Here is a 13,784-nt window from a genome sequence, read left to right as displayed (position 1 = left end):
CACACAAACACGCACATATCCGACGTTGTACCTGTGCTGTTCCTGGTCATTTTGAGCTCTTGACGTTGTGTATTTTCTTTTGCTGCCCTTGACTTGGCATATTACCATATCATACGCGATTAATTCATAGGGCATTCTGCATGAGTAGATTTAGAAACGGCCCAGCATTTGCTAAACTGAACTTCCCTGGGTAGTTGATCTCAGTGACATCCTAGTGTATTTATGCCGATGGGCTACTATCTGTTTGTCTATGAGTTAAGCCAACAACATCCCACAAAGATCTGGTGTAACATATACAGGAGCTTGTGCAACTCACGAGCAGCAAGGAGATATCAAATAGTACTACTAGCAAATCAAAACTCACTCCCCGTAGGCATGCGCCCAGCCATCTCCTGTGGATGGGTTTCTACCAAATGAGGGGGGGATAACAACTTTAGAAGGCAACATTGAATGCTGTGCGACCCGAGCCTTGTTTCTTTGCCTGTCATGTTGTAAATCCCCTCAGATGCACGCCCAGTAACCAGATGTCATTGAAGACACCGCGATTAATTCTCACCTTCACAAACATCCTGTCAAAAGGCTATGGCATCCGCTACAAGGATTGCCTGTGCCGAGAGCATTGCGTTCCTGCACCTGATACATTCGGTTCCTGCCCAGCCGTCCACAAACGCTAATGACTCCCCAGCACATGAATGTAAATCCGAACGTTGGACACTGCCTTTCGAAAAAGAACGCTCCTTGACGAGCACACTTGCGTTTCTTTCGAGTATCAATGATGATCCTAATAACATACCTGCGGTTTGCGTCCAGGAAGACTCTGCGAATAGGTCTTTAAAAGTACTAATCGCGGTTAATGAGGCTAAATCGGGCGATAGCCGTACGATTCTACAGGAGCTGACACGGGGCTACGGGAGAATCTTCTCCTTGCTACCCTCGGCATCACCTGGTAAGTACTTCTAATCGGCAAAGTTGTGCCTTCCGATGGACTAAGAGTATCACCACTTAGCAGCCGAGGATGGCGTTTTTGCTGCCATAGTGTCCATGTGTTCGAAGCGCATTCTCTGTCGGTTGAGACTCTCTGGAAGGAAGGCGCAAAACCAGAGCCTGAAATGCCTCCTCCTCACTGCTTCGCAGTCACTATCCACAGGCCCGTGGCAGTTAGTCGAAAAGATAAAAGGCCTGGTCAGACTGCTCGACACCTGGACAAAACATCAGACACTAGGACGACTAAACAATGTAGTTCAGGGTGTCTACGACTTGTCTCAAATGGCCGGTGTCTCAGAATCACTAGCATCCATATCTAATCGAGAAATGGACCCAAGTTCAAGGAAGAGCATGTTGAACATGATCAGAAAGGTAGCAAGATACCGTTCATCTGCCAGGTTTCTGTGCCGTACAGCGAAAAAATTCCCTTTGGCTCAATCAATGAAGGCAGTTGCGGTCTCACTCCCTGAAGAAGCCTTTCGAACTCAAAGCGTTGAGAAAGCCTTGGCGCTTGACTCATATTTAAAGAATATAGGCACTTTTACAGGAAAGCAAAAGGATTTCGGTCAATTCTGTCGGCTGTTAAAATGTACCGAACAACAGGCTAGTGACCAATTCGTGAAGCAGACGCGGAAAACACTCTCAGAGGCCAAGATCCACGCTGAGATGCAGCTCGTATTTCACTGTGAAAGAGAGCACTACTCTCCTTTTCCTCGCGTCATTTGCTCTAGCAAGGATGCTTGTTTTTTGTGCAATTCGTTCATTCTAATGCACGGGAAGTTCCATACACCGAGATGCCATGGACGACTGTATCCAGGCTGGCGACTCCCGAATTCCCCAGAAGCGGCTATCTTTGAGCGGCGCTTCGTCCAATATCTACAGAACTTCGCTCAACAGAGTATTAGAATGCTGTTTTCTAGGCGAAGGAAAACCATATACCCAGAACCGAATGAAAGCACGGTTTTAACAATACCCATGACATCGTCAACGTTGAGTTGCGGCACAACTCTCCCAGAAAATACCGACACTATAAGGCATCAACCACCTGGAACATCAGTTCCGCAGGTGGTCAAACCCATTGGTATGTTAGAGGGTGGAAGTTCGCGTTCAGACATGGGGAGAGTGAAGCATTGCCAAGATCAGCCACGTTCTACTCAATCTTCTGTCGCGGTATCCAACCCACAGAGCTCACCCTCAACGACAATAGCAGAACCCAGACCAGCAGATGACAATTGCAGGGAAATAAAATATGGGAGCGCCGGCCACCGTGAACAAGTTCAGGACTTGAGTCGTTCTGCTGTCCGCCTCATGCCAATGAAGCTCACCGACAAGGACCTGCCATTCCGTCAACATGTGGCAGCCAACCAACGGCCCATTGAACTCACCCATGGGAATTTCGTGTTTCTATTTGAGTTTGGCACGGTGCAGGCTGGGCAGGTGTTTATCCAGCAGCAAGATGCAAGTTATGCGAGAACATCGGCAGCTATCAATGTCCTAGACATCCCAACGCACGACGAACTGAAAGTCGGGTGCTCGAGGGACACATCGCGCGTCCTCATTTCTCTTTCGAAATCCGCGTTTCTGAGCTTAGAGTTTTTTTGGGGCCAAGCTGACAATACGAATTCAGAGTGACTGTATGGCAAAGTCAGGCTATTTGCATAATCATCTGGATAAAGGATATTCAAATACTTCTTCAGTCTCGTCAACATGAAATGGTGGATGATAATACACGGCAAGATATATTTGGAAACATGCTCGCCACACATACCGTGGCATTCTGTTTATCCAAGTATTCTACCTCCTCCGCTAACAAGGACACATGTTGACTTGGATTCATCGGAACCGCGACATAAGTATTTGGCTCACCATACTTCATGCGGGATCGATAATCGACTCAAAGTCCCATTTTCCTTTTGACCCTAGCTACAACATTTGAACATTCTGAATTCATTTTACAGTTTATAAACCAACTTTTGTTGCAGTGGTTCCTGCAGCACCGGACTGTGTGACACTGGCCATCAACAAGTCTCGTTGCAGGGATATCCATGTCTCGGTCACTATCGGATTGAGGGTCCGGGTTCACTTGATGAGGAAACTACCTACCCCCAAACATTTATCGTGAAGCTGGACATTAATTTAGATTCATATTAATATCTCTTATGGCATCTATTGCATAAACATCGTGCCCCATTGGGCGAGCGTAGAATGGATTCATCACTTTGGTATGCAGGTCAAGGTGCTCAGTGGGGCAAAGTTGTGGAAGGAGATATGCACCTAGGTACTAAGGTATATATTGGACAATAGCCCATAGGTAAGTATCTACAAGTGATATCAGTCCATTGATACTTTGCCACAAAGTCTCATACACTGCTTTTTTTTTTTTCCCCTTTCTCTCTGTTTCTGAACTCTAAACTGATCAGTCTACCATTCGAATCCTGGCCATCTCTGAATTGGGAGAGCCGGCGGTTCCTTTTTTTTTTTGGCTTTCAAAGTTTATGATCAAGCGAGCCATTGCTTTGTGCCACAACTCAAGTTCGATGCAATGCCACTAGTGAGCAAGCCTCAATGTGCTGTTGTGGGGCTTTAGACAGGGGTTCACAACCACACCTCACCTCTCACATAAAAACCGTACCATCCGCATTCTTACTTCAAGCATGCTCTCCCTTTTCCACCCTCCTCCCAATCAGAATTTTCCCTTAACGAAACTGCCCGTCTCGCAAGATACGAACAATTCGAGATGCGACTGTCGTCGTCGTTTGTGACTGGACCGACCATGGCGTACCGCGTGGGAGAGAGCGTCTCACCGGACTGACATCACCAGTTGCCTCCTCTGCTGACCGCGCCTTCCTTCCATGTCCAGGCCATGAAATTGACACCACAAAATGCAGGAGCGACACGCGACGTTCTACGGCCTTCTCGATTCCCCCAGCTTCCTTCCAATCCCAATTTCTACCCCTTTTAAAGCAAAATATGAGCAAAATTTGCCAAGAAGTGGTGTGGGAGCTTGTTGGACAAGGCGTGGACTGATATCACTTGTAGATGTCTTTCCAAGATCCCTGGTTCGAATCCAGGCCAACCTGGGTGGGTGATGCAGGTGCACCGCTTCTTCTCTGGGACAACTCAGGGCAAATTCTCATTCGGTTTTCGTTTGAGGTGGGATGTAGTAGGCTTACCCAGGCTTTGCGAACCTTTTGCTTCTTTCTGTTTCCGATTTAGCTCCCGTCTTTGCGTATTTGGATTAGTTTTGGGCCGCGTTTTGCCACCCGCGGATGTCTTTTTTTTTTTTTTTTAAAGAAAGCAAAAACAAAACAAAACGAGGCATAGACTCTGACCCTGAAACAAAGGTACGTGAGCTATGATATGTGTTCAACCAAGAACGGGCAGGGTCGTTTCCTGCTCGGAGGCACCTGGAGTCCGGACACCACTTACAAACTCGGCCATTTCTATCGTGCGCATGAATGTCCCTAAGTCGTTTCATGCCGGTGTGGGTTCATGATGACGTCGATACGTTCACCACCGTCCGCGGTTCCCATTTCGTCTGCCAAATCATCTAACCTCCAATTGGTGGCCTTCATCACTGCTGGTGGTTCGCGAGGCTCCGGTATAGCCATCTTGGACTCGGCGGTCTCACCTTGGCTATTGTTGATATCATTGTTGTAGAGCCCAATCTTCCGCTTCTGATGCCTCAGCCCAAGATTGGTGTCCATCTTTGTGGTCAGTACCACTATAGCAGATGAGTCTATGTCCGGGAATCAGTTTTGGATGTCTCGTACTGGTTTTTGCTCCTTTGGTAGTCTAGAGAAAGTTTCAAGGTGGAAAAGCTGGCCGAGAAGTATGCCCGAGGTGCACACTTACAAATACATCATGCTCTTAGCCTCGGTCTCACAAGATACGAAATGTTCAAATGTTGTGTTCTAATTAGTTCACACAAGTGGCTCTACATGCTGGGTACAGCAATCGATTTGTAACATAATACGCAAGAGTATTGGCTGGCCACTTGATGTTCAATAACGATTCTGAAGCGAGAGTGGCGTTGGCTGGGCCTCTTCAGTCCGCACAAAGTGCCAATGTTGAACCTCATTGTTGAGTGGTTTCAATGTTGGTCATTAGAAGTTTCAGAACTCCAAAGTATTTCGAACCGTGATTGACACCTTTGTCGTACAGTCACAGTCCAAGTGGGTGTCATCGAGTTGTGACTTGTCTGTTTCAAAGGCGGGCGTTGTGTTGATTTGTATGTATGGAGTATGCCCGTCATTATTATTTCCTACTTGCCAGAAGTCAACTGGTTCTTTCCCGCCTTTCAACGGCAAGACTGGTGCTCGATGAATGGCCATCTCAGTCATGTATACGATGTAGGGTCTGACTTTCTCCGGCCGAAGCATTTGTGAGTCCGGAGGGTTGTTTTGCCATGAAGCAGAATACCTATGGGCACAATTACGCCAATGGACAATTCAATTTGGAGCGACACAAGTGGTCACCACCGAATTGCATAAGAACTCTAGTAACAATTTTGAATTCCCATGCGCTCTTCAACTTGGTTAATTTTCCTGTGTCGTACAATGTGGCGTTCGTTTGCTCTCCCGTCATCCATTGATGTTCAAAAGGCAGGCCGGTGTCAATTGGTTGCGTCACAGGTCCCGGTTCCTGCCGTCTGGCTCCAGTCCATGCCTGCATGTGGCTCGGCATCACGTCAGGACTCAACCAGGACCCGGCGCCACGGCAGCTTGCGCTTTAGCCGAACTTTTGCCCTGAGCGTTTTTGTTCTAACCCGCAACACTGGACCAGAATCCTGTCCATCATCACCACCACCACGTGCCCTGCTGGCCCATATCCGTCCTCATGTTGCGATCATCGCTTCGGTCAGCGAGGGCCTTTGGCGGCAAGCCCATTGTGGCTTCTGCTGGTCGCCAATGGCCCATTGCGGCGTCGCGACGAGCCGGTTTACTAGGAGCGGTACGTACGATTCAAGAGATTCCTGGCGTCACTCGCAGGACTTGATGCATTTATGCGCAGCCCAGCTTTTGAGCTTGCTACGTAGATGGGCAACCATAACTAACGTCAATTGGTCTTGTAGAGATCCTATGCCGACGACAAGAAGCCAGCTACCGACGCGCCCAAACCCCCCGTGATGCCGACGTCGGAAACCTTGAGCTCCGAACGAAGCCTCCCTCCGCCAGCTCCCAAAATCGTTGATGCGCAAACCCCTAAAACTGAGGAAATTCCGTTGACGCCGCCTCCCCCTCCTACTGAGACGGCTGAAGCTGCCGCAAAGACGACCCCTCCTCCGCCCTCACCCAAGAAGAAGAAGGGCTTCTTCCAGAGACTGAGGAGCTTCGTTTTCACTCTCATGGTTCTCGGAGCTGTTGGTTTTGCTGGCGGCGTCTGGTACTCCCGGATCAACGACAACTTCCATGATTTCTTCACCGAGTACATTCCGTTTGGTGAGCAGGCTGTGCTCTATCTGGAGGAGCTTGAGTTCAAGAAAAAGTTCCCCAACGCCATCAGCCATGACACCCGATCCCGCGAAACCGGCAAGCAGGTCAAGATCCCCGCGCAAAGCGGTGCCTCTTGGAGAGTAGCTGAGAGCTCTGATGCCTCTGGTCGTCACTCCAGTGCTTCTCCTTCGGCTACCAAGCCTGTGACGAAACAAGCGGAAAAGAAGGACGTTGCGGATAAGACGCCAACAGACCCTGTTTCGGCTCCATCAAAGCCGGCTGAGAAAGCAACTCCCAATATTGTTGCCGAACAGCCTGCCACCGGTTCGTCCAAATCATCATCCAAGGAATTCAAGGCACCCGAGGTCAATGAGCCGTCTCGATTCCCACCCTTGGAGCCAATTGACCTGATGAAGCTTCCCGAGGCCAAGGACCCCATTGTGCGAGATCTCGTCCACATGCTCAATGATCTTATCCTAGTTGTCAATGCCGACGGTGCTCATGGACGTTACTCGACCACCATTGCCAAGGCTAAGAATGAGATTCTACGCATCGGCAGTCGTCTTCAAGACATGAAGAAGACTATCGAGAAGAAGGCGGCCGGCGAGGTCAAGTCCTCCATTGACGAGTTTGACACCGCCGCCACCGAGCTCATCAAGCGCGTTGAGAACACTATGCTGTCACAAGAAATAGAGTGGCGCCGTGAATTTGAAGAGGAAATGAAGTCAGTTCGCAACAGTTATGATGAGCGGGTCCAGCTGTTGATGGAGCGAGAGAAGAAGCTCAATGATGAGAAGCTCCAGAATAAGCTTCTAGAACAGGCTTTGGCTCTCAAGAAGGAATTCGTTCAGGAGGTCAAGGAGCGCGTTGAGAAGGAGAGAGACGGTCGCCTGGGCAAGCTCTCTGAGCTGACTTCAGCCGTTTCTGACCTGGAGAAGCTCACAGTTGGCTGGAATGGCGTTGTTGACACCAATCTCAAAACTCAGCAGCTCCACGTCGCTGTTGAAGCCGTCCGCGCCAGCCTTGAGAACGCTACCCACCCCAAGCCCTTCATCCGAGAGCTGGTTGCCCTGAAGGAGATTGCAAGCGATGATGCCGTCGTTGATGCAGCTATCGCTTCTCTCAACCCTCTCGCTTACCAGCGCGGTATTTCCACTCCTTCCCTGCTGATTGACAGATTCCGACGGGTTGCAGGCGAAGTCCGAAAGGCTTCTCTGTTGCCTGACGACGCCGGCGTTGCCAGCCACGCTTCCAGCTGGGTCCTCAGCCACGTCATGTTCAAGAAAGAGGGCCTTGCCGAAGGCAGCGATGTTGAGAGCATTTTGACGCGTACACAGACCTACCTGGAGGAAGGAGACTTGGATTCGGCGGCACGAGAAATGAACGGTCTGCAAGGATGGGCTAAGACGCTCAGCAAAGACTGGTTGGGTGAAGTGCGCAAGGTGTTGGAGGTTCAGCAAGCTCTTGACGTAAGTATATATCTCGCTGAACTGAATTCAACTGGTTGTTCCCTTGTATGCTAACATGATTTGCAGGTTATTGCTACCGAAGCAAGACTCCAGAGCTTGAGAGTAGATTAATTGCAAGTCTTCTTTGTCCTGTATATTGGTGGTTGGGTGTGCCATAAAAATAGGGTCACAGACTCGTGTACTAGATATGAATAGACATTGAGGCGATTTCATAGGTTAAAGTATTAACAAAGGTCAATTCAAAATAGCATCAATGTTTGCATGCGCAGAAAGTGACGTGCTGCCAGTCACACCAAAGCCCTCGTAGCGGTTGTGGCGTTCGATTCCGTCCCAACATGAGGGCTCCACAAGGTGAACCCTTGACCCTTGACATCTTCATTCTTACAACCTCCCATTCATTTTTATTTACACCATTGACACAACATGGACATGTTGAAATATCCCCAAATGATCAATATTTCCGTTATTCCTTAGTTGGAGATTCTTTCCAACAGCTGTCTGGCTGAATCTGAATCTCCTAACCGCGCCAAACCCGTGTCAACATCGATATGGCCGCAACTCGCGCGTTCCGTCAGCAATGCCCATGGTCAATATATTTACATCCAAAACGCCCCAAAGCACAACTCCAGGCCCTCTCCCTAATTAATTCACCAATTCCTGATCACAGGCTCATGTCTATCATGTCTCGTACTTACCAGGACGCCCTTGAAAAGCTCACATCCCTCCAGTCAAACCGCACCATCACACAGCTCTTCGACACTACACAGGGAAACAACCAACCCCCAGCCCGGGATCTCAACGCTCTCGCCATCCCAGAAGTCACCAGATGGCTAGAACGCGCGGGCTACACAACACAGGACCTCACCCGCATGCGCCACATCCACGTTGCTGGCACCAAAGGCAAGGGATCGGTATGCGCCTTCGCGACCTCCCTCCTCCGGCAGTACGGAACCGTAGGCACGTATACGAGTCCACATCTCGTTAGTCCCCGGGAGAGAATAGCCATAAATGGCGAGCCCGTGTCCCAGGCACAATTTGCCAGCGCTTTTTTCGAGCTCTGGGATCGGTTTACAGAGTCTGCGAGGAGGGAAGGCGTGGATGTTGATGTTGCGGAGGGACCGACTACGAAGCCCTTCTTTTTTAGATTTCTGACGATTATGGCGTGGCACATCTTTTTAACGGAGGGGGTGACGAATGTGGTTATGGAGTGTGGAATTGGGGGCGAGTATGATGCGACGAATATTTTGCCGGCGAGGGCTGTTTCTGCGGCTGTGATTTCGCAATTGGGTATTGACCATGTTGCTATGCTGGGAGAGACGGTGGAGGAAATTACGTGGCATAAGGCAGGGATATTGAAGGATGGGGTGAAGGGGTTTACGGTCAAAGCTGAGGCGAGTGTGATGAGGGTGTTGAGGGAGAGAGCCGCTGAGAAGAATGCCACGCTGGTGGAGGTTGATAGCGGCGAGATTGAAGCATGGGGCGGCGTGGAGGGTAATCTGAAGGGCGGATTTCAGAAGCTGAATCAGGCTTTGGCTGTCATGGCTGTGAAGGAGCATATGGGTATCTCGGGGGGATTGGGAGTTATACCGAGCGAAATGGTCAAGGGACTGAGGGAAGCTACCCTGAGAGGAAGATGCGAGGTAGTTCGTGATGGAGACGGAACGTGGCTACTTGACGGGGCACATACGAAGGAGAGTTTGGTCGAGGTGGCGAGGTGGTTGGGTCAGAATGTGGACGAGGGCGAAGAGGTGGTCTTGGTGTTTAATCAGCAGGAGCGGAATGCGGGTGAGTTGCTGGCTGGGTTTCTGGAAGCGGCCGAGAGGGTAATGGGACGGTATGTTTTTGTGTCAGCTCTGTTTACGAGGAATGAGATGAAGGGAGTGGGAGATGGCGATGTTACTGTTCAGGAAGGAGCTGCGAGGAAGATGACTGAGGTTGTGCCAGGCTGTACGACCGCGGTGTTTGACAACATTGAGGATACGATTGAACATGCAAGGACGCTTATACAGAATAAGGATAAAAAGCAGGGCAAGGTTTTAGTAACGGGGAGTATGCATCTTGTCGGTGGTGCGTTGCGGGTTCTCGAGCCCGATAGTCTATTATAGATGACTGTTTTCATGATATACAAGCGCAACTCTTTATCATATCCAAATGTACGTATTTACCAACAAGGTATATATATCCAATTCAACCCAAAAAAACTCATCAATGAAACCGCCTTACAACGCATCCGCCTTCTCCAATATCCCCAACGCACCACCAACCAAGTGCAAACTCCCCGTAACATACGCCATCACCTTCCCCTCATCCAATCCCTCGCCCACACGTCTCGCATAGTCCAGCGCCTCCTCAATAGTAGGCATCACGACGACATTGGCAGCGGGATCAATCTCCCTCCACTTTTCGGCGAATCGCTTCTGCACGGACAGCGTCTCAATCTCCTTGGGGTCGATGCCGCGGTTGACAAAGTCCCGCTTGTATCCTGTCTTGGCGTACGTGACGTTTGTGCAGAAGATGGCGTGGTCAAAGGATGGGAGGGGCGAGGGGCGAGATGTGGTCTTCTGGAGGGGCGTGAGGAAGTCGATTGCTTCGGTGCGGCCCTGCTGGTTGAATATGATGATGCGTGGACCGGTGCTGGATATCACGTTAGTTTTGTGTGTGGGGAGTAGAGTGTGATGACTTGCCTGTTTGAGGATTCGTCGATGAACCACTTTGCTGACATTTTTAAACTGTCGGCTGTGTGGGCGCCGTCAACAAACCACTTTACCTTGTCTTCCTCCTTGACTTCGCAGCGGCCCCTGAATACTGTCTTCTCCAACCCGTCTACGAATTCTTGTGGGAGTGGACTGTCGGTGCCGTTGACATCGACATCAACACCCAGCTTCTTCAGGGCTGATGCCGCAAGGGCAACCGCCAGCGTAGCATTCTTCTTCTGAAACAGCGCATCTGGCCGAATCTTGACACCCCTCAACCTCTCGTCAACGTGTAGCACCTTCAAATCCACACTCTTCTCCTTGGCTCGGTCTTGCAGAACCCCCGCCGCGGAGGGGACCTGCTCGACCGTGAATGCCGGACTGCCCGTCTTCATGATACCCGCCTTGTGCCATGCAATCTTGTCCACCGTATCGCCCAGCACAAAGACGTGGTCAATGCCAAGGGTGCTTATCCCCGACGCAACAGGTCGCTCGACGATATTCGTCGCGTCAAACTCCCCGCCTATGCCCGTCTCATACACCGCGCAGTCGACGCCCTCTTGCAGAAACGCATGCCAGCTCATGAGCGTGAGATATCGAGCGTACAGGGGCCGGGAGCCGGGTGCCGCATCTTCGGGGTGGGCGGTCGATTCGCCCAGCCGGTCCCATACCTGGAAGAAGTACTTGGTGAAGAGGGCCTCTGAGATGGGGGCCGAGTTTATCCTGATGCGCTCTCGAACAGCGATGAGATGGGGCGAGATGAAGAGTCCTGTTTTGCGGGGGGTGGATTTGCTGCGCTGGTATTGCGAGAGGATGGAGTCGACGAAGGCGCAGGTGCTTCCTTTGCCTTTTGTGCCTGCTACATGGACTATGTTTAGACGGTCTAGGTCGGCGGGCTGGTGACGGCGGTTGTTAGTGTTTTGTCGAGTTTGGCATGAGATGATGTGATGAGTGAGGGAGGCTACGTACTGTGTATCCTATTCGGGCGAGGTATGCCATCATTTCGCGAATGGACGAGGCATCGGGTTTGATTCCTAGCCTACGGCGTTCTTCTATTACTGCATGAGGCGTTTGCAGTGAGTTGAGCGCATCGATTGCGTCCTAGTGAGTGAGTGAGTGGTTAGACAGAATTCGAGGCAGTTGAGTGGTTCACCCGTGTGCGACTTGACTCACGTTGTAGGATCGAGTTGCTGTAGCCATGGTGCGCAGGATGCTATTCCGTGCTATGAGATTGTGTATAAAGACGACGGGTCGTCTCGATACATTCTGCATCGATTTGGTTGACCCTTTGCTGCTGTCTATGAATGGGATGGATGTTGGATGTGGGTGAGACAAATTAAGGCGTGAGTCCGGCGTCGGACTGGATGCAGTCTGGTTGGACAGGTAGAGGTGGCCGCAGCGCTGGATGATCAAATTGTACCAGGAATATAGTTGCGGCAGCGGGATAGGTGAACGGAATTGATCCTTCTTACTTTTCGAGTCTCTTACAATTGAATTTAATTCTCGAATGGAAGGAATTTGGTATGCGCAACATCAATTTTCAATCCATTAGTCGAGATAACTGACTAGTCTGGCTGACTGGTAGCGGATACCCTCGGCGCTGACTGGGCGGAACCGGCCTCAAGGTTACAGGCTTTCACTCATGCTTCAGCTCACTCACTCACTCACTTGCTTGGTCACTCACTCAAACCAAATGTGCAGACTGGTGGTCTTGTCTACGGTGTGCGGTAAAAAGCATTTGCTCACATTAAAGCATACACTAATACATCTCAGTATATATTAGTATATACTATAATATGTAATACCTTTTACAGGTTCACATGTGTTTGACCCCCTACTGTAGGTGTCGCATCCGTTGTCACAATGTGGGTGATGCGTGTTAAAGCAGCAATTCGTTATTCAATCCTTTGCAACCCAACTTCTTATTCCGCTTCACATCATAAACTCCCCAACCATGACAATCCAAATGCACCCTCACCCACATGAGATAAAATAAAACAAACGCCCATCTCACCAGCTCACCCAACATTCATCGTCAACACCTCCCCGTACTTTTCGTCAGACCAAGTCTTCATTCCCTCTCTCAGCGCCTCGCTAAATCCCTTATCGTACTTAACCCCCGTTTCCTCGTACGCGAGTCTCGCTCGCCACGTGAACCAGTCCTCGCCCATGACACCCTTTGGACACCTCAAAATACCGGTGGCAATATCCACAACTGCTTGTTCCTCCGTTGGCCTTCGTCCAGCACAGGAAAAGAATACAGTCGCACCACAAGTCCCACAGAAAGACCGCAAGACGTCCTTCGAAGATGAATACGTCCTGGCAGTTCCAACCATCAAATCCGACTTGATCGGCGGGTCGCACAGCGCCAACGGCACAAAAGTCCAGCCCACGACATGAGTGCCATTCACGAGGCGGCAGTCATCGCAAACGTCGTACAGCGCCAACCATTTGTTCTCGTCTCGCGGTGACACAAACTTGGACAGGAATGCATCGTTGCGGACCTTGTCGTTGGGCCTGCCAATTGTGAATGAGACTCCGCCGCAGTAGCACTGGGCTCGAAGGCGATCTTCTCCGTTGGACCCGACCTCTGGCGTTGGTACCTTCACCTTTGCCCTGGGGTCGTCGTCGGGTGGGTTGTAGTGCTTGACTTCTCGTCCCTCGATTGAAGATACTGTCGCCGGTATGGCTCCGCCTGGTGCTGATTTAGAGAAGACATGCGTGGTGATTTTGAAATTCTCTGGCCCGTGATCTTTAAACATGGAGGTCGCGATAGTCCAAGAGTTGCGGTCGAGACTGACACCGGCTACATGGCACCCGCACGTCGAACAGAAGTCATATGTGCAGTCTTCTGCAGGTTTGAAACTGGTCAAATTCTTTTCAGTTGAGGGTGCAATAAAGTTGGGTGTTATGCCGTCCTGGAGGACAGAGTGGAAAACGGCTGGGGCGCCTGTTGAATAGCGACAGATGCTGCAATGGCAAAGATATACCGGCAAGGGAAGAGAAGATACGGGAATATCAAAAGTAAAGTGAATAGAGCCGCAGAAGCACTTGGCTTCAAGAGACTTGGTTTCTGAAGAAGCCATGGTTGTTAGCAGCGAGATGGATTGAGATGGCGGGGTTGAGTGTAAGAGAAAACAAGGTCATCTTATGCACTTCACCAGACATCTTTTTCTCGAATACGATGATACGATGGAAATGAT

At 50.3% G+C, this 13,784-nt stretch overlaps 5 protein-coding genes across 5 annotated transcripts; 2 read left to right on the top strand and 3 right to left on the bottom strand.

The window, feature by feature from the left end:
- Positions 1-4,448: 4,448 nt before the first annotated feature.
- Positions 4,449-4,847, bottom strand: VFPPC_16094 (hypothetical protein; the record flags this gene model as incomplete). Its single annotated transcript, XM_018293847.2, has 3 exons — positions 4,449-4,691; positions 4,758-4,779; positions 4,840-4,847. 3 exons carry the CDS (start codon positions 4,845-4,847, stop codon positions 4,449-4,451), a joined length of 273 nt encoding a protein of 90 aa, XP_018144073.2.
- A 976-nt stretch (positions 4,848-5,823) lies between these two features.
- On the top strand, positions 5,824-7,999 carry VFPPC_08457 (mitochondrion protein; the record flags this gene model as incomplete). Its single annotated transcript, XM_018287166.1, has 3 exons — positions 5,824-5,937; positions 6,059-7,888; positions 7,955-7,999. 3 exons carry the CDS (start codon positions 5,824-5,826, stop codon positions 7,997-7,999), a joined length of 1,989 nt encoding a protein of 662 aa, XP_018144072.1.
- Positions 8,000-8,568: 569 nt separating this feature from the next.
- Positions 8,569-9,993, top strand: VFPPC_08456 (folylpolyglutamate synthase; the record flags this gene model as incomplete). Its single annotated transcript, XM_018287165.1, has 1 exon — positions 8,569-9,993. The coding sequence occupies one exon, from the start codon at positions 8,569-8,571 to the stop codon at positions 9,991-9,993; it is 1,425 nt and encodes a 474-aa protein (XP_018144071.1).
- Positions 9,994-10,107: 114 nt separating this feature from the next.
- Positions 10,108-11,781, bottom strand: VFPPC_08455 (folylpolyglutamate synthase; the record flags this gene model as incomplete). Its single annotated transcript, XM_018287164.1, has 4 exons — positions 10,108-10,522; positions 10,609-11,477; positions 11,551-11,682; positions 11,755-11,781. The coding sequence occupies 4 exons, from the start codon at positions 11,779-11,781 to the stop codon at positions 10,108-10,110; spliced, it is 1,443 nt and encodes a 480-aa protein (XP_018144070.1).
- Positions 11,782-12,599: 818 nt separating this feature from the next.
- VFPPC_08454 (hypothetical protein) lies at positions 12,600-13,667 on the bottom strand (the record flags this gene model as incomplete). The annotated part of the gene is made up of 1 exon (XM_018287163.1): positions 12,600-13,667. One exon carries the CDS (start codon positions 13,665-13,667, stop codon positions 12,600-12,602), a length of 1,068 nt encoding a protein of 355 aa, XP_018144069.1.
- Positions 13,668-13,784: the final 117 nt, after the last annotated feature.

Source organism: Pochonia chlamydosporia, chromosome 4 (assembly GCF_001653235.2).
Source record: "Pochonia chlamydosporia 170 chromosome 4, whole genome shotgun sequence".
NCBI lineage: Eukaryota > Fungi > Ascomycota > Sordariomycetes > Hypocreales > Clavicipitaceae > Pochonia > Pochonia chlamydosporia.
The sequence above is the reverse complement of the archived record's forward strand: the minus strand, read 5'-3'. Positions and strand labels throughout refer to the sequence as shown.